The sequence below is a fragment of the Malaclemys terrapin genome, chromosome 2 (genome assembly GCF_027887155.1).
Source record: "Malaclemys terrapin pileata isolate rMalTer1 chromosome 2, rMalTer1.hap1, whole genome shotgun sequence".
Lineage (NCBI taxonomy): Eukaryota > Metazoa > Chordata > Testudines > Emydidae > Malaclemys > Malaclemys terrapin.
Window position 1 is genome coordinate 280,148,258 of NC_071506.1, and position 20,094 is coordinate 280,168,351.

The following is a 20,094-nucleotide window of genomic DNA, read 5'->3' on the forward strand; positions in this document are numbered from 1 at the left end:
AATAAGCTATTATACCTAATGGGCTGGTTGTGAAATCGACCTAAGAGGAGCAAGCTTACGCTGACGTTTTGCCACTAAGCGCTGTCGTGGCAGCATGCCAGACAAACAATCCCTTCTCACCAAATTCATTTTTCAGGCAGTGTTTTGATACGCCCCATGCAGTGCACAGAGCCTGGGCTATTTATCTGGGGCCTGTTGTGCTCACCATGTACCCAAGGTAGCATTGTATTGACAAGGCCAAGAACTCAGATGCAAAAATGCCTGTTGCCTTTCTAGCACGTCTATTGCTGGCTGTTTCACATTGATGCCTGATGGCGTTTCCTTCAGGATCCCTAGCCACAGAAGGTATTTTTATCTCCTGTTCCAGTAAGGGCTTCATGCTTTATACAGTAAGCAGGGTCTGAATGAATGCTTCCCTGACCGCTAGCTGGGAGGGGAAGAGACTATGGGTGTGTTTATGTAAATAGTTTGCTCCTGCTCTGTTTACATATTGATCATTTACAGCTGTGTCAAAGGGTCAACTTTGGCTGGTGGTGGGTACAAATGACCTTAGTACTAAATGCAGGGGTGCTGAAATAAGGTTACCAATGTTGTAATTATTGTAGGAATACAGGAAAGCTGGGCTGTGCTTAAACTGTCCCAAATGGCGGGAGGCACCCTCAGTTGAAAGAACCTCGTTAAGCAGGGGCTCGAATGTCAGAGCCCTGTGAAAGTAATAGGGGTGAAGACCAGAATTCTGGTGTTCTGGTCAGGAAGCTGCACAACCCCCCCCCAGGGGATGGGTCTTTTACTCATGGTTTGTGTTTATGAACCCTGTTTGTGGTGGTTTCCCAAATTAATGCTGAATTACTTCCCTCCTTTTATTAAGTTTCTTTTCTACACTGTCTGTGCTTGCGAGTGGGGAAGTATTGCCTCTCTGAGGCGCTCAGGGGTGGTGTGTAATTTTCCCAGGTTACTGGGTGGGGGCTCAAGCCATTTCTGTGCTGTATCCATGGAAAAGAGCCCCTAGATATTGAATCCAGCCTTGGTTGCCGCTGGCGTCACCTGGCAGAAGGGTTACAATACTGGTGCAAATTCTCGCTTCTCTACTTTATGGTGTAACGCTGACAGACCTGTGGATTGAACCTGGGACCTCTGCAGCTAAATGCATGAGTCTCTACTGCATGAGCTAAAAGCCATGTGGTCCTTAGCTAAGGCTGTTGGAGACTCATTAATCTAAGTGGTCTCAGTGCCACTAGGTGGGACAGAGCCCCAAACCCAGGCGATGTGTGGGTTACAATAGCACTCTCAGCAGAGAGACCACAATGTCCTACTCCAAAAGCACTCGCCTCTATCTAAAGAGAACCACTTCTAGCTATATAGAGCCTATGACACACACCTGAGCAGTCTGGAATCCCTCTGGTAGAGCACACTGCGTCACCCTACAAACCTAGTAAAATCTCTGCCAAATCCAGATTCTCCTCTGACCCGTTCACATCCAAAAGTGAGCAGGACAAAGTTGCCACAAACCCATATTGGAGTGTTGAATGCTCCCATTGATTTATTTTTGTACACTTCTGTCAGTGGCCGTTGTGTAATGCACAATCTTTCCTGTGTGAAAGGGGGTCACTTATGGCAATGGAGCACCCCTACCATGATTTGAGCAAGTCTGACTTGAATACAGGTTAGCCTGCTTGAGATGGGCCAAATCATGGGGTTGTGTGATAATTCTGTGGCATGGGCAACAGTCACCTTCGGCCACCGCCCTTTGAACGTCGGGTATTGTAACACATCTAGAGTCTAGCCTGCCTGGTACCAAGAGGAGAAACAGCCATTGAATGCTGCGGTCTGTGGAATTGGGGATTTCAGTAGGTGCCATGCCTCTCTGCATTCATATGGGGGGAGGGGGAAGGGAATGGCCCTATGTAGAGATGTTTAGCTCTGTGTGGCCTGCAATAAATGGGGGGTGATGGAGTTCACCCACTGCAAGAGCACCACCTCCTGGCTAGGCATGGCACAGCAACTTTCTTGCCATGTGCCTCCTGCTGATGATGGCCACTCTACGGTGGTGGTGGTGGTCTCCCATAATTCAGTGCTCTCTTCACAGCTCAGCCCTCAGCTAGGTCCTACATGGTCCCCACTTCCAGGATATCCGTCTCACAGGACCAACTGTATGGAGGGCACCTCCAACAGTCCTGTGCCACTTCCCAGTGGCTGGTAGGGGAATCCCAGGCCCACCCTCTACGCTGGGTTCCAGTCCAGGGACCCTATAACCAGCAGCCAACCCCGACAGTTTTCCTTACGGCTGTTTCCCTGGGCTTCTTCCTACTCTGCCTTCTCAGGCGTTCTTTCCCCACAATTCCTCTGGGGTTGACACTTCTTCCAGGGCTCATTCTTTCCCCTGAGTTTCCTCCTTCCCACCTCGTGTCTCTCTGATGGCAGACTGGTCTCCCTGCAGCCTTCTCCTGCTACTGCAGCTTTTCCCCCAGCTGGGCTTCATCAGCAATTAGTATTTATAAATCCCCAGGCCTCCTGTCAGAGCCTTCTGGGCCACCTGAACCCCTTCAGGGCTGGTGTGAGCTCAACACCCCATCACATTGGGCTAGGACAATATAATGCCGAGCTCCTATACAGTGCCTTCCGTCGGCAGATCTCAAAGTGCTTCACAATCTCATGTGTTTACCTTCCCAGCATGCCGGTGATGTAGGGCAGTGCTGTTATTCCCATTGTACCGATGGGGAACTGAGGCAGAGAGGCCAAGTGGCATGCCTAAGGTCACACAGGAAGTCTGTAGCAAAGCAGGAAATTGAACCTGCATCTCCCAAGTTCAAGGCTAGTACCACCAGACCATCCAGGAGGCCCTTGCTGTCAACCCGACTCTTACATAGTGCTGTGTCCCTAGAAATCCCTGGATCTGGGAATGCCCTGGCAGTGCTAAAACTGGTGCTGACCCAGCACCATGTAATCTCCCTCCCAAAACTACTGCTTTGAAGGCTCACACTGCTAGAAGTGATCTGGCAGTGGCCGTGAATGTCTTTGGGTGACAGACTAGCAGACGGACATCAGCCACTGTCACCCTTCGCTTGAGTTATTCACAAGATAAGGATTCTTGAGTCAGATCCAGAACAGAATTCTGGGATCTGATCTCAAACATGCAATAGCTTTGCCTGGATAGAAGGGACCTAGGAGCCATTTCTGTCTTCATCAGCTCCTTGAGTAATCTCGAGCCAGATCACTTAAACTGAGGCACAGACAGGTTAAGTGTGTGTGTGTGTGTGTGTGTGTGTGTAAGACTTAAGAGAAACTTCTTTTCAAATGGGGCAGTGTCTGTGATGGGCCAGCTACTGTGTAGGTCACTCTCCCTGCTCAACCGTGTCTTGGATATTTATTGTGAATAATAACGTATACCTAGTTCGTTTCCTTGAGCTCATGTGCTTCTGGAGCAGAAAGTTTTTTGTTCCTGTTCCCCACTGTAACCATTTAACTGTAGGTGGTTCTGCTGTGCAACGCAGTCATGATCATGAAGCTCTTGCTGACCTCAAATTTGTTGTATGTGGATTACTTGATGATGATGGTTTTGACTTGTTCCTCTGCTGGTCTTGGAGGCTGGGGATCTTCACAGATGCTCCCCCACACTCTATTTCCTTCCTCCTTCCTCTGACTCAGTCATAGGCCTGGTCTACACTTAAAATTTCTAACCATCATACCTATGCTGGTATGAGTGTGATGTGTTTTTTTTTTTTTTTTAACTGACCTAGCTATGCCAGTGTAAGCCCTACTGTAGCTAGTTTATACCAGTCTAAAAGTGTCTTTGCCAGCACAGCTTGTTTCTTAAGGAACTGGAGTGAGCTATGCCCTAAGAAGCCCTCTTTTTTTATGCCCATATAAACTGCGTCTACACTAGGAGGGTTTGCTGGAATGGCTACACCAGCAAAAGTTTCCGTGTGTAGACAAGGCCTTAGCCACACAGAGGATGGGAGCTGCAGGTTGAGTTCTGATCTGTCCTTTCTCTCCTCACTTCTCTGCCATGGAAAGATTGTTCTCTGTTCTGTTCTCCAATATTTCTCCCCGTGTTGTATAAACGGCAGGTGTGGAGTAATGCTTTTGGCATGACTTATTCCCTTCAGTCCAGTCCCTTGGAGATAACTGTGTCCAGCAAGGCAGTCTGCCACAAAGTAACACTGTCCTCTTTCTCTTCCTTTCCTAGGTTTTAAGGAAACAGCCTTCCTTTATGCCATTTCCTCGGCCGGGCTCACCCACGCCATGGCCAAGGCCTGCAGCGCTGGGCGCATGGAGCGCTGCACCTGCGACGAGGCTCCCGATCTGGAAAACCGAGAGGCCTGGCAGTGGGGCGGTTGCGGTGACAACCTCAAGTACAGCAACAAGTTTGTCAAGGAGTTCCTAGGGAAGAAATCCAACAAGGACCTGCGAGCCAGGGTGGACTTTCACAACAACCTCGTGGGCATGAAGGTGAGAGATTGCTCCTTCCAGCTGCCCGATCTGGGTCATGTGGAAATCCATGTTTGGGGGGTGTGTGATCTGGGTTAATTCACTTTGCCTTTCACCTCCCTAGTTGGGTCTGAATTGGAATCAGAGGAAGTCTCCCCTCCCCATCTTCTGGACTGGATCACATCTGGCTATCTCTTGATGTTAATACCATGGCCACTGCCAGAGTGCATGAGTGCCTCCCCTCAGCGGGAGCAGAATTGCACGGTGTTGCTGTCAGGACTAAGATGCCCCTGCAGAGCTCGTATGAGAAGTTTCCCACCTTCTGCAGCAAGGGAAATTTAGCTTAGCTATTAAGATAAACTTTCTATAAACTCTGCAATAGGCTTCCGAGGGAGGGTGTGGAATCTCCATCAATGGAGGGTTTTTAAGAACCGTTTGGACACACCTGTCAGGGATGGTCCAGGTTTACTTGGTCCTGCCTCACAGAAGGGGCTGGACTAGATGGCCTCTTGAGGCCCCTTCCAGCCCTCCATTTCTATAATTAAGCATGTAGCTTAATGTGGTCAGGCTAGTTTGCCCCACCATCGTTCAGTGATAACTGTAAAGATGTAGACAAGAGGCTGTTGTGTTTGACCTGGCTTTGTTCACTCTGGCTGGCAAAGCAATGCTACCCCTGTTTTGGCCCAATAAGAGCTAAACTGCTAAAACCAGGTGGCTAAACCCATTAGTACGGTGTGGCTGTAGCTGTTCTTTCAGGTAGAATAATGAGCGTTCTCTGAAACTTGTTTTTTTTTTTTCGTGTGTCCATCTTGTCACTTGTACATGGAGCCAGGCATTAATTCCCAGGGATAACAAGGAGTGGTAGGTGTGCATGTCGAGGGAAGCATGGGAACCCTCTGCTTTAGCATCCCCTCTATTGGCATCCCCCTCTGTGAAGGTAACAGGATAAAGAGTTAATCAATCCAGTTCAAGGTCACGTTTCTTGGCAACCTCCTTTTCATCTCTTCCTAAAGAAACTGGACATGGCTCTTTGTGCTCCAGATTCTCCAACCGTTGACTAGCACGGAAAGCTAAATCGATAGCTGTGAGGGGAGGGCTGCTGGAAAACCAGTTGGCCCCTTTACTTTTAACTAAACCAATTTAACTAAATGGGGGGAATCCCCCTGTGTGTTTCAAAATGGGGAACTCTTCATCTGAATTAGCATAAACCAACCTGAGACACTGCAATAGAGCTCCCTTTTAATATCTAAGGTACATGTAGAACCTCTGTTACTGAAGTATCTGAGCATCTCCCAGGGTTTAATGTAGTTATCCCCTCAACACTCATATGAGGCACTTATCCCCATTTTACAGATTGGAAAGCCAGTGACTTGCCCAGGGTCACATAAGTCTATGGTGGAGACTGAAGTTGAATTCCCTACTCAAAGTCCCAGGCTAGGGCCCTAAACATTGGGCCACAACTGCCCACACCAGGGGGATTGCCCTGGCTTAAAGGCATCAGTTTAGTTAAACCAGTGTAGACTAGATGCATCAGTGCAGTGCACCATAGATCCTGCTTTGCGTTGGCTTGGTGTGGGCAAGAAGACTCCTTCCTCCAATAGCTTGCTTAGGAGATAGTGTCTGGGTAGGGCTCTCCACCCCCCCATGGACCAACACTGGAACAATCTGTTAAAGGTGCAGCACAATTTTTTGGTGGTCTTTCCCCACTTCTCAGCAGCATGGATTGCCCCCTCCCACCCTGCGTGTTACTCCCCAATCCTGGCAGAACGTATAACGGGTGCCCTGAGATACAGCAGAAGAGAACTTGGCTGGCAACAAACTCTAGTCTCCTTCCAGTCAACAGAGCAACTTCTCCATGGAAAGAAGCTATCAAACACACCATGTAGTTCTAGGTGGTGGTATTATTCTGTCACTCCATTTTTAAAAACACAAATCCTAGCTTTTCTTGGTAGAAGTTCTGACTTCACGTCTTGACACCCTCGCTGGGTCGACTGTAACTTCCTGCAAATGCTGAACTCCTCTCTGAGCTGGTTATGGCCGTTCGGCCTTGCAAAGTGCTTCCCATATGACCTCAATTGCTAATGAAAGGGCAAGCTTGTCTGGCGTGAGGATGAGGTAATTAGACTTCAGACCTCTCCAGCATCCTCTTTTATTGTGAAGCATGGGCTCTGAATAGCCCACTTATTAAAAAAGCAATTTCCCTTCCTCTGCCAAATCTACTCGAGCTCACTCAGCTATTCTGTCCACCCACCGCCCCCCCCCCCCCCCCGAAAGAAGTCCACTCAGTAAAGTTCCATGGCTGGCAGCGAAGTGGAAGCCGCTCCGCTCTATTACAAAGCGAGGCTGGACGCTCTTCCACCACCCTCTTCGCCCCCTCTTTTGTAACCCATTAATGAAAAGTCAGAATGTTAGAGCACTCAATTAGTTCCACCAGGCTTGAGTAAGTGATGTTTTAATTAAATTTTCGTCCATGTTTCTCAGCAAAGTATCATTAAACATGACTTTGCAACTCTCTCTCTGGAGCGTTGCTAAATTCCTGTAATCCCACAAAGGCCTGACCTTTTTCCTGAGGCATGTTTGGTCAAACATGCCTTCCCAGTCTGAGGGGCACTACTAGAGGGGACGCAGCTAGCCAGGGAGGGCCATTGTTCCCAGCCCTCTCTCCCTGCCTCTCAATGAACTGAAGGGCACAGGACTGTGGGTGATGGTCAGCTGCCTCTGCAGGGTGGTGCATTCAAAGGCCAGTTCTGCTAGGAAGGATGAGGGTGTAGAGCAAAGGAGGCAGAAAAAACAGCAAAGCAGCGAATTCTCCCTGACCAGTCTCTTTAGACAATAAATCCATCAGAACTTGTTCCCCCTCATGCAGTAATTTTTAAATTTCCTCAATTTATTTAGGAGTAACCTGAAAGGCCAGTTGAGGGATTTGGGCCTGCTGAGATTATACGCCTACTAAAGGCCTGTTTCCCAAGCCATCCACTGCAGGGCTATAAAATGGATCCACCTTATTTCAGGTCTCTGCATCAGTGTTCTCTTCTCCTCTCCCCTCCCCCCCCCCCAGTTCATGTTTGTAAGGGCAAGAATGGGTGGGAGAATCCTGCTAGAGCAGTGGTTCCCACTGGGGCATGCCCCCTAGGGGGCATGGAGGAACATTTTTGGGGGGTGTGAGATCAGGGCAGGAGCACCACCCAGACACAGTTCTGCTCCCGGCCTGGCCCCAGTCTTAGCCCCTGGCCCCGGCTCAGTTCTTGGCCCTGTTACCCGTGTCCATGCAACCCTCCCCTGAAGAGCTGTGGCCCTGCACCTGGGGGGGTACACAATCACAGTAAAGGGGGGTGCATGACCATGAAAAGTTTGGGGACTGCTGTACTAGAGGAAGTGGCTTTAGCAGCAGGTCACCATTTCCCCTCAAGGCCCACAGGGTTCACTGGACCCCAGTTGGTAACAACTAAGGATAGCCATGGTTTGGCTTTCAGCATGAAGGGCGTGGTTGGGGCCCCATTGTAACTGCCAAAAAAAGGAATTGGGTCAGTATCCATAGGGAGCTCTAGGACTGAATGGTCAGGCTGGTCAGCTCTCCTGCCCCTGGAGGTCACCTCTCCATATCAGGCCTGAGGTGGAATTCTAGCCTGTCCCTCTCTGGGGTACTGTCCCTGGCCCCAATCACTGGAGTATCTATCTGACCAGACTGCGCTTTGAGAGGGAGAAGTGCTCATATCCCCATCTGTAAAATAACTGAGGCAGAGAGACTAATTGACCTATCCAAGGTCACCTAGGACGTCTGATAGAGCAGGGACTTGAACCAGGACTCCTACAGCCCAGCTCGCTGCACAATCCTTCCTTTTTCTACCTGTTTCTATTCCCTGCAGACAAGGAGATTTCATCTCCAGAGCTGTCCGGCAGGGCTTCTAAGGCTAAACACACACAAGGATATGTAACAAGTCAAAGCATGAGACACAAGCATGTTGCATATGCAGTTCTTTAGGGCTGCAAATTGTACCTGCATTTTTCCATCCACAACAAATCGCTCCAGCAAAATACTGGCAGCTGGAGGGTTAATTACCTGACCTATACCTACAAATCAAACTGCTAGCAAGGCAACTGCAGGCAGAAAGATGCAAGCACACATTTTATTTTTCCAGGTTCAGATTTGCCTTGCAAAAAAACATTCTGAAAAGGAAGGCCTGAAAATGAACTTGCCACTAGAATTCTTTCCAAGTTACCCCATCAGGAAAAGTACTTAGCTCTTACGTAGTGCTTTTCCTCTTCAGAAGTGCTTACAAAAGTTAACCAAACCAGCAAGAATCTTGAAGCTAAACTTTCCCTGCAAAACACAGCTTTAAAGCTGGGTTACATTCTTCTAAGTCTCATTAAATTGAATGGGGTTGGATTTTTTTTTAAAAGGGGGGGGGGCAAACGGATGCCGTTATTGTTTCTAGAATGACCATCAAAAGGGAAGTTCTGTACTGTTGGGTTTTTCTTTCCCTGCTCTGAACACATGTCTGAATCTGCACCTGGAAAAAAGGGGTGAGGAGCAGGTTACTGATCTGAGTTAAGGGAGCTGCAGGGTGGGCTCGAAGAATAAAACAATCTACCGATGCCCATGACTGTGTCCAGCTCCTGAGTTTAGACCATTCCAGGAACTGGCTTAAAACCATTGAAAGGTTGATTGCCCAGTGGGGGGGTGAATGGGGATCGGTGCTCAGTGTTTCAGCTAAAATGGAGAGTGTTTGTTTGCAGAGTGTCCAAAACTGATGGATTTATTTTTTTTAGACTGGGCTTTAGCTGGCTACCAAGCACAGGCTACAGTTGCTGCTGTTGTGGGGAAGACTTATGCTGCTGCACTGCAGTGATGCTCTGCTGTGATCCCTTTCCCCAAGTGTGTTGGCAGTGGGGTCCTCCAGTGCTGGCTAATCCATTTGGCTTTGCTCCAGATTCTGGAAGGGGTGTACCCTAATCAGCTTCCTGTGTGTCCTTAAAGGGGATTAAGTGAGACACCCAGATGCTCCTGGCAAGTGACCACACCCACACGCTGCAGAAGAAGGCAAAAGTCCCAGGGCCGCTCCAGTCTGAGCTAGGAGAAAATTCCTTCCTGATCCCACATAGTGATCAGTCAGACCCTGTGGGCAAGAACCAGCCAGCCAAGCACTGGAGAGGGAGAATGCTCTACCACCTCCACCCCGCCCTGGCCTGTCCAGTGTCCCATCTCCAGCTGTGACTATCTCTGATTTTTAGAGGAAGGAGATAAAGCTCTATTTAAAAACTTTTGTCTCTCTTCTCTTCCCCCCCCCCCCCAACAAGTAAATCCAATGGTGTTTGAAGGCAGCATGGTCAAGGGGGTCGGGCAAGCCTGGGCATAGAGCAGCTGGGCTTCTGTTCCTGATTCTGCCCCAACCTGCTGTGTGAACTTGCATCCCCTTAGTGTCACAGCTGAAATATTTCTGCTGTAAAAGGACCCCAGTGGTGGATGCAAGATCAGAGTAAGTCTGTGCGGGATGGGGGCAAAGCAGGTGAGTCAGGGCTCCCCATGGGCTTCCACTCGACTAACTAGTATATATGACGCATTCTCCAGCACCACATAGACCTGTCCAGCAGCAGATGCCCTCTCCTGGCTGCCTCTCTTGCAGTGTGGCGAGACCCCTAAATAATGGCTTTCCATGGAAGGCTTCCATGAGCAGCTGAATTGTGACTGATGGCAGAGAGGGAGGGTGGCTGCGGGAGGAAGCTCGCTAGGATTTTCACTGTAGCCGCCTTGTAAGATTCTTGAGTCTTCACAAGCCCCAGAAGAGGAGTTTTTATGGGGAGCTCGGTATGTGTCCCTGTTATGCGCCGGCAGTGTAAATGCATCGTTCTGGAACAGAGGAACTGGTGTGCTCGTTAAAAGCAGGGGAGTGGAAACTTGATGCTCACTTCCACCCTGTGCCAGAGCTGAGTAGTCCTGGCTGTGGGTAACCATGGGGCTGGCAGGGAGATCAGGATAATGGTGCCAGGTTTGTCTGGTGGTTTTAATACTTATGGTTCATAAACTGCCGTGTTCCTTCTCCAACAGCCCCCGCCCCCATCAAACAAAAAACCTCACCCAGACACAATAAATCTCCTCCCACCTTGGGCACTGCAGTGAAGGCTTGCAGCCTGCATATAGTACTTTGCACTTGCCTGTCCTCTAGGGGGAGCCCTAGAGTCTTGCATTTCCTCCAGTGCAGTTGGCAGAGAGATGGGCCAAGGTGGTCAAATTGTCCATCCCATCTGATACTGCAAGAGTGTCATAACAAGCATTTTTGAAATGGCTCTAAATACAGCTGGCATGGCCACCTTCTTATATAGGCTCCTAGGCACCAGCCAAGTCAACAGTGAGGTGCTGCCGGAGGTAGATAGTTTCACATACTGGGTTGCTTGCCGGAGCACTAGGGAGTGGGTTGTAGGAGCAAGGAGGAGAACCAGCAGCCTCGGGCGTTTGATCCAGGAGCACGAAGTGACTGCAGTGAAGACCTTATGAAGCCTCTCTCGTCGGCTTTGCCCGGCACACTGGTGGTCTGGGCATGAAGTCAGGCATAAGAACTTATTTCAGTTTTCACTGGTGGGGTGGGGTGCGGGGGGAGAACCAGTTTGACTGCAGGAGAGCAAGAGCAAGCATAGGGTCTCTCTTAGTGTTTTGAAATGTGTTCTGTGTGCTCTTGTCTAACGTTGTGGGATTTCTTGGAGAGTTGGCTAGACAGTTTGGCACATAGTGTGTAACGGCTTCTAACCAAGCTGGCCCAGCCGAGCACTGTGAGCAGTAACACATCGCTCTCTGTAACCCGTCACTTGTTTGAATGCTACTGTGTATTATTGGATTGCATTTGAGAAGGTCTTGGCTGTCACAGGAATGAAGTGTGACCATTGGCTGGGGTTTACTTAAGGCCGTATGATGCGGAGCATCTTTCTAAAAATGACTGTGTAATATCAGGATTGGGCCGGGCCCCAGCTCCCAAGTCCGTGACCTATTGCAAAGTTGCATGTGGTGCTTGGGATTCGTGCTGCCAAGTAACTAAGAACCCGTTGGTCGGGAAAATGGATTTGAGCCAGTCATCTGCTGTTGTGGGGCTGTAACGTAGGCTGACACCATAATGGGCGGGAGGGGGACGTGAAGGTTGATTTCAAGATACTGAATAAAGCCAGATGGCCCAAAGGAAGAGTGCTCAGCAGTGGTACCTTTTACGGGAGGGAGCTTCTAAAACAGACTGTTCCCCTTTGCTATTTTAAGGGATGGTTATAGCTTGTCCGTTTAGAGTAAAAACAAAGTCTCTCTAGTGGAAAATGTGGCGGTGGCATTGTATTGCCCTCTGGGGAGAGCGGGGGAAGAACTAGAACTATAAAAATATAATTATTACAATCCATGAAAAGTACAAGCTGCCCATGACTGTCCAATTAAGGTGTCCAATTAAGGTGCCCACTTGGTTTTCCCAGCAGCCACAAAGAAGTTGTGGAGAAGGATGGGTGGAGGAGCATGTTAGAGAGCCCTTTCTAAGGTGGATGGGCTCCGGTAATAGGAATTCTCTCTGGCACGGTTTGGTAAATAATGCCTTCAAATTGGCCCAGATCCTCTGCTCGTATAAATCAGTCAGTGGAGCGACGGCGCTTTGTTCCAGCTGAGAACTTGGCCCTTATTCTTCTCTCCTTGCGTTCACCTAGCACCAGCCTCCTCTGGCTTCCTCCGTTAAACCAGGCCACTCGTGCAGCAGCACCTGCATCTTGCCGTCTCCCCACGCCATCGCCTATGAAAACACATTCCTTCCATTGCCCAACCTCTACTCCTACTTAGCTCTGAATTATTTTGATGTGTGGGAAGTAAGAACAACCCATGTTCAAATTAAAGTTGCGACAGGAAGAACTCCCTAGGTTGATGGGTGTGCATACACCTTGGAAATAGATCCTGTCTTTCTGTCTGTCCCTCCTACCCCCCAGCCCTGCTTAGAAATCACATTCTGCTCCTGATGTCTCCATCCTCTGACCTCTGCCTTTCTGCAGCAACGGGATGTGGTGGTGGAAGATTGGGACACTAGAGCGAAGAAATAAAAAAACTCACCTCCAGGCCAAACACTACCCTTGCACCCCCACGGAAGTCACTGGGCTTAAACAAGGGCAGAATCTGACACGAGACCCTCTATACGAAGGTGTCCATTTTGGTTTCAGTTTGCAGGGTTTCTAAGCCGCTGCCTCCTTCCCACCCCCAACTTGGAGTTTGAAGGACTCAAGTGGAACTGCCCTTCCTTTTTTGGGGGGGGGGGGGTTGAAATCATGCAAATGTGGCCTCTTTCGAAAGCAGTTGGTTTCCCCTTCTCCCCCAGGGTTGTGACCCACTGGGTAGAGCAATGGACTCCAACTGAGGAGACCTAGGTTGTTCCTGGCTCTGCCAATGGCCTGCTGGGCGACTTGGATAAGTAATTTCAGCTCCCTGCCTCAGTTTCCCCATCTCTACAGTAGGGATAATTATGATGATGATCCTGACCTTTTTGTCACAAGATTGTGTAGGCTCGCTCTGTAACATACTATGTGGGAAGAGGCTCCAAGATTTGCCCAACTAGCATGCTCTGGAGGGAAGTGGGAGATGAAAGGTAGACTAAAAAGGACAGAAGAGGCAACGTGAGTCACTGTGGCGACTTGAAGTCTTCGGCAGACCTGCATGGCATGCCCGTGGCTCTGCCACTCAGTCATAAGACCCTTTGCAAACTAATGGTCTTTGATTCCCAGCCTCACTTGCCATCGCACTCTGGGTCAAATCCTACTCCTGGAAGGGCCAGAAGAGCTTAAACTACGGTTCTACTGTGGAGTGGAGGCCAAACACCATATAGGCCAGTGTTTCTCAAATGCAGCCACTGTGGCAACATGCAGCCACCAGGGGCTTTTCTTCTGGCCACAAGCCGAGGCTGTGATTGGGAGGGGTGGGGAGGGCAAAGTAGTTCCTGCTATCCTGGATGCACCGCCTTAGTGTTGGTTGCTGGGGCTGCCAGCAGGGGTTGCCCCCCCACCCCCTTGGAGTCACCTGGGGCACAACACTGGAGGAACAGGCAGCTGGTGAGTCCCCCACCTTCCCAGGGGCAATGGGGTTAAGGCTTTGGGCTTCAGCTCTGGGGTGGCAGGGCAGTAGTCTCTGGCTTCAGGCTCCATCCTTGGGCTCCGGCTGCAGAACTTTGGGCTCTGGCCTCAGGGCTTCGGGTTCCAGCTCTTGCTAACTTCCCCCCTCCCCCCATCTCCCCTTGCCCTCCCCCTGGGCTTAATTTGTCCCCAGGCTGGCCAGGGCTGAGCAAGTCTGCTTTGAAAAGTGATACTTGCATGTTTGCGAATATGCCCTCCCAAAGCAGACTTACTAGCGAGCAATAAATAAATGACAGTGATTTCGATGTGCATATTTATTTGATTTTTCCGAAAGCTAATTAAATCCTTTAGGAAAAAGGGAGAGAGTGGCCACCAGGCAGAGTTGGTGGCTGCACTCTGAGGCCACCAAAAAATTTGTCCTGAGAACCCCTGGTATAGGCCCTGTGCACCTGCATCCCACTGAGCTCTGTAGTGGGCTTCTCTGTGCTATGGGATAGTAATGGAGGTTCTCATCATGATGGGTCTTTCCACATGACCGCAATGTGTATAGAGAACAAGTAGCCGGCTCCATTAATATGTCTCTTGTATGAAGCCACCCACTTCTGGATTAAAGGCAAGGCCCTTGTTCCTACCCCACTCAACTTCCTCATAGTTCCCACTATTTGGGATCCCTCAGACTGAGGCTTGGGCCCATGGGCCTCTTACACCAACTGGATTTTGAGAACGCCATTGAGATCTGTGGAGTACCATATACTGTATAATTGGGAGCGAATCTGACCCTGCACAGGTAACAACGTAGCCTAGTGAGATATGCAGAATTGCTTCTGAAGGCTCTAGGTTTTTAACAACTTGGTCCTTGCCTGTAGCATTGACTATGGGAATTATTAACCCCATGTGCTGACTAGGGCTGGGTGAAACCTTTTTTGCACTGAAAAATGCTGATTTGGGTTGACCGAAACATTTTGCCAGTTGGTGTCTCTTTTGGAAAATTGCTTCAGGAAAGGGGGCAGGTTCAGAAATCTTGAAATGGTCCATTTAGTCCTTTCCACAACCCAGCCCAGTGGTTAACAAGTTTCCAATTCTGACTCCAGAGTGGGGATTCAAACTGGGTCTTGCATCCCAGGTGAACGCCTTACCCAAGAGCCCAGTGGTTATGGGGGTGGGGGACATCTCCTTCTCCATTTTGTTAATGGTGCCTACTTCCCCTGTAAATCTAGCCCTTTGCTTCCTTCCCCCAAATTTCTGGTTTCAGCTTGACTTGAAGCAAACTTTTTTTTTAACTGCCAGTGAATCAAAAAATCAGTTATTTGCCCAGCTCTGCAACGGACAGTGAGATCATTGTGTTCACATACACAAATGTATTCCATCCTTTCCCATCTGACCCTCTCCTTTTCGAGACGCAAGAACAAAGGGGCGTTCTGGGGTTTCATAGCAAATTACAGCATGGTTCATTAAACCTGCGCTTGGCCAGTAAGCAGTGATACTTTGTGAGAACATACGCGCTCATGACCTCTTGCTGTAAGTTCTGGCAGCTCTCTGGATGAGCTGTCGACCTCTAAAATAGGATCATGAACTGGCGGGAACCCTCTGACGTTAGTTGTATGCAAAGGTGTTCTGTTGACGTACTCACCTGACCGGTGTCTGTATACTATTGGCATCTGCTCGCTGGCGTCTGAACTGCTCAGCTGTGTTTTCATAGGTGCCACCCTGCTAATGCGGGTTCTGTGCACTCGTGATAGGGACCCTATGCTTTCTGGAGAAGGAAGGTGGAGGCAGAATCCCAGTCGTGAGGTTTTGAGTGGCCTCAGCATGGAGCGTAACGTCAAATCTGTAGCCCTTTAGAACCTCACAGCTGTCATCTCCTGCTTCCTCTCTTACCCTGCTTCAAAACACAGTAACTTGTTCTCCGTATGCTCATCCTGAGAACAGGACATTGCACTAGGTCTTAAATCCCTCCAGAACCTCATGCCTACCAGTAGGACAGTGTGTCGTATGGTCTGAAACCTAGTGAGCCACTTCTCTGGTGGTCCCAGATGCTGCCAATTTGGGCTGTCTGTCTCAAAATGGGCATTGTCGCACTAAAATTACTGTAAGTGACACATCTGAAATTAGCACTATAGGCTCAAACTTTTTTGAAGTGTAGCCCTCCACTCCTGTGGGTGCTCCCCCTCTATTCATGATTGCTTATCTGCCTGTGATTAGATGGTGGAAAGTGTTTAGCTGTCTTTAATGCAATGTAGTTACTGGAAATGGAGGAAAGCTTCCACAATGTGACTAAGTGATGTGCAAACCACTGGTGGTCTATGGACCACCACTGTAGAAAAACTGAACTCTGACCCAACAGAGGGCTACTAGAGGTACGAATCTAAGACTTGTAACGAAGGATTACATTTAACCCATCCAAATTAAGAGTCTTAGAAATACTTTTTTTTGCTTAGCCGTTGGTAGCTTTTGGTAACTTACCCTGGAAGGGCGAATGGTAACAATGATAAGCAAGGTGAACGTTGTATTAACCATGAACACAAGAATGATCCCACTGCAGTATACAACTCTTGATTCATCCCAGCTTCAAAAAATCTACCTGTGCAAATATAATGGGTAACAATAAACTCCAGGTTAGTACCCCAGGATCCCTAACCACTTCAGATATTAACTAGTTAAGCATTGCAACTCCCCTGGGAGGCCAGGGAAACTGAGATACAGAAGTTAAATGACTTGGCTAAAATCCGTGGGACAGAACCAGGAAAAGAACTGTGCCCCTCCCCTGAGGTTCCTGCTCCAGCCAGGAGATTGCTTTTTGTATTGCCATGATTTCCTAGTTTCACAGGGTAGCCTGTAGACTGTCTGTTTGCTCTGTGGTTAAACTTCTCCTGCTCCCATAAGTGACTCTCTTAGGCTTCGTTCTTCTATCTGCAGGTCATCAAAGCTGGTGTGGAGACTACTTGTAAGTGCCATGGCGTGTCCGGATCCTGCACTGTCCGAACGTGTTGGCGGCAGCTCTCTCCGTTCCATGAGATCGGCAAGCAGCTGAAGCAGAAATATGAGACGTCCCTCAAAGTGGGCAGCACCACCAACGAGGCCACGGGGGAAGGGGACATCTCGCCACCCAAGAAATCCACCCCTGGCCACAGCGATCAAATCCCAAGGACTACAGATCTTGTCTACATTGACGATTCCCCTAGTTTCTGTCTGATGAGCAGGTATTCGCCTGGGACTTCAGGAAGGAAATGTTACAAGGACAAGAATTGCGAGAGCATTTGCTGCGGCCGAGGTCACAACACACAGAGCAGGGTGGTCACACGGCCGTGCCAGTGCCAGGTTCGCTGGTGCTGCTACGTAGAGTGCAAGCAGTGTACTCAAAGAGAAGAAGTTTATACCTGCAAAGACTAACGCATGCTCTGCCTAATGGAGATCCTCGGTGGTGGGAGATTATGATCTATGAGAACTACACATGGAGACAAACAGGGTTTGACTGACATTCTAGGATCTGAAAGCTATGTTGAGACATAAGCACTTTGTAGGGTACAGGTGACCCAGCTGTGTTGCTGTTCTTTTTTGTTTGTTGGGTTTTTTTTCTGTAGACTGAATTTTAACCATGAGGTCCAACCGTGTGGAAATAAGTGCCTGTCATATTGGGGTTAGGTACCAGTAGACCCTCACCAAAGCGGTCCATGAACCCATCAGCTTGATAGATCACTCACTTATCTTGAGGTTTTGATTATTTCACCAATCCTCCCCAAAACTCCTGGAAATCTACCTGACTGTCCAGACAGCTACGCAAATGAGCGAGATAAACTGACTTCGGATCTTTTTGCCTTGAAACGTTGTGGTCAAGGTAATTGTGGCGCCCTAAAGATAGGGGGTGGGCTAAGCGTAGAGAGTACCAATCGTTCCTCTAGTGGAATTTCTGCAGATCTAGCATAAAAAGCTCTGACAAAGAGCTACCCTCAAAAGTGGGTCTATCTTTTTTTTTTTTTTTTTTTTTTTTTTTTTTTTTTTTAGTGAACATAGCTTCAGAAATGTTGGGGTCCGTCCAGCTTGCCATGTTGCAGACAACAAAAAGTTTGGGAAGAGTTCAGACACACCCGCCCCCTTCAGCCTGATTGGACACTCATCTTCATGTGTTCTTCAGATGCAGGTTTTTTAGCACAATCACTGTCTTAATTTAAAAAATAAAACCACTAGAAGACCTTTCACTTTTCATTTTGTAGAGGGTTAATTTCTTTCATCTCTTGTTGATTAGAATCACCCTGTGGCAGCTGCTTCAAAAACCCAAATGAGGACTCTTTAGCCTTATCTAGGCTGAATTCGAAAGTGTGTGTTTTTTGGATAGTTGGCTTATGACCATATCCATTCCGTTGCCTCTCAGAAGGCAAGGCCGACTTGATGCTCTCGTTGAATAGCTGCCATTCTGGACTGGATTGGACCTTTTTGGAGGAAAAGATTGTATTTTCCTAGTCAGAATTCCATTTATTCTAGAATATGGCACAAGCTATATGTAGACCCTATGACCTTAAGCTTTTTTTAACCACTAGATTGAGAACCATATTTTTAAAGGTAACAAACCATGGGAGTCCAAATGCCTAGTCAACATATGGTTCTACCCAAGGGTGGACAAAGAAAGAAAAGCCAAATGCAATGGCAGAGAGCTCCAATGCTGTGAACTAGATGACAACCGCCATATTTTTCTTTAAAGAGGATATTTACAACGTAGTACTTTATGTGGCAATGTTCTTCAGTCATATAACACTGCTGGGATCAGAAGCGGCTGGTAAATGCCTTAACAAGCTTTCTAAGGAAACACTGGAGAGTGGAGGGCATTTTTTTTGGGGGGGGGGGGGGGGTGTAGCAGTCTTTGATTGTCTAGTAGTAGTGATTGTCACTAGTTTATAACCCATATCTGGCTTTCAAGGGAGGAAGGCTGACTGGCAAACTTTTTTTTCTTGTTTTCAAGGAAAAGTAGATGGTTGCGTAACGAGCCATATGACCTTCCAAGAGGGACTATCATTGGAGCATCTTCTCAAATAGTAGCCACTAATATTTAAGCTGTTCATGTGCATCTACTGGGAGGGGATCTCTTTTCCTAATCAACAGATAACTGCAGTCCAGCCTGGCCTGGGTGGGTGAGGGGTGGGGTGGGGAAGAGTGTGGGAGGGAAGGTGTTTTTCCCTATTTTATTTTAAAAAAATAGCTTTACAATCCTGCAAAGCGAAACATTAGCGCTTTTTTTGTACATTTCTGGAGACTGGGTGCACTGGGGAGGGTGGCGGGTGGGGGGAGGACAGTTCTGGGGCACCACCTGTCATTTCTGGTGACTCTGCATAGCAAATGCACATGGACGCATTGAATGCGAGGTATGAGGAGGATTCCGTGACTTCTGCCAGATGTGCCAGTTCGAAAGTCGCACACAAGCAGTTTACCTGGTGGTTTTTTATTTTTTTAAATAGACTGAACAGAAACCTATTAGTCAGTGTGGATATATATGCATAATTATATATAAGTATTGAACGAACATTTATTTATTGTAAAGCCTTTCAGAAGGACCTTGTGGTTTCAATGTGGTATTATGTCCAATCTCTCTCTGATGCAAACTCACTGCAGTAATATTTTCATATCACTTCCCCCCCCAAAAGAGGCTTAAACCCAGATCCAAACATACCCCAAACTTGAGACATTTTAGATCTGAGCTGCTGGGTCCAGACCCCCTCTAGTCTCTTAAAGTGGGACAGTTACATGCTCGATTTCATTTATGTTTTTTGTAACTATGGGGCCTGAGTTTTTCCCCCCCTCCTTTTAACCTGTGTATCCATCTGCGTTGACCTGTCTGGGGTAACGCCATGCTTTCGTCAATGCCAGAGGACAAGGAGGCCATATATATGTATGAAGAGGGTGTGGAATTGACACTGAGTTTGGGGGTTGTGGATGGGACGCATCAAATAGGTTAGCTTGCACATGGCATATATTTCCAAGCAATGTGTTTGACAATGGAGAGAGAGAGGTTGGGGCAATAAGGCAAACTAAACGATCACAGAGAGGTAAAAGGCAAAGAGTGAATGAACTACTGAGTGAAAGAGCTCTTCTGTGTATTATAATTCACGCACTGAAGCCTGGATGCTTTCTGTAAGTATTTAAAAACAAATTGTATTTATGTTAATTTGGATATATTACTTTTCTGTTATATATTGTAAATAGTAAGGTTTATTCTCCTGTGGTTAAGCAAAACTATAAATTACTAAAATAGTAGCAAGGCACATGCATTAAATGTATAGGCAGTGTATAAAATATACTAACACCCTGAAATCAGGAGAACTTGCCTTTTTGACCTAAGGAGGTATCATGTACACACTTGTTTTTGTTTTTTGTTAAATTCTAGGGTTTTCCAATGTTTGCCTTATTTTTGGAAAATAAATGGATTGGGGGCGGGAAATTAGGTCTTTCCCTTATGGGAAGGTCCTATAGAACTTAATTAGGATGGATCCAGTAGTGTCTTTACAGAAATTCCGCTAACCCCTAAGGAGAATTTAATAGTTCCTAACCCTTCTCTGTAGGTTTTTAAAATGATCTTATGGAACTTACCAGAGAATTCTATCCCTG

General features: G+C 47.9%; 1 protein-coding gene across 2 annotated transcripts in view; it reads left to right on the forward strand.

The window, feature by feature from the left end:
* Positions 1-17,703, forward strand: part of WNT9A (Wnt family member 9A) — a 63,094-nt gene extending 45,391 nt beyond the window's left edge. Inside the window, exons 3-4 of one of the 2 annotated variants that reach the window (XM_054016710.1) lie at positions 4,187-4,449; positions 16,396-17,703. In XM_054016710.1, coding sequence (XP_053872685.1) covers positions 4,187-4,449; positions 16,396-16,890 — 758 coding nt within the window. In that variant the 3' untranslated portion in view covers positions 16,891-17,703. The remainder of the gene's footprint in view (positions 1-4,186; positions 4,450-16,395) is intronic. The other variant, XM_054016711.1, reaches the window with a different exon arrangement.
* Positions 17,704-20,094: the final 2,391 nt, after the last annotated feature.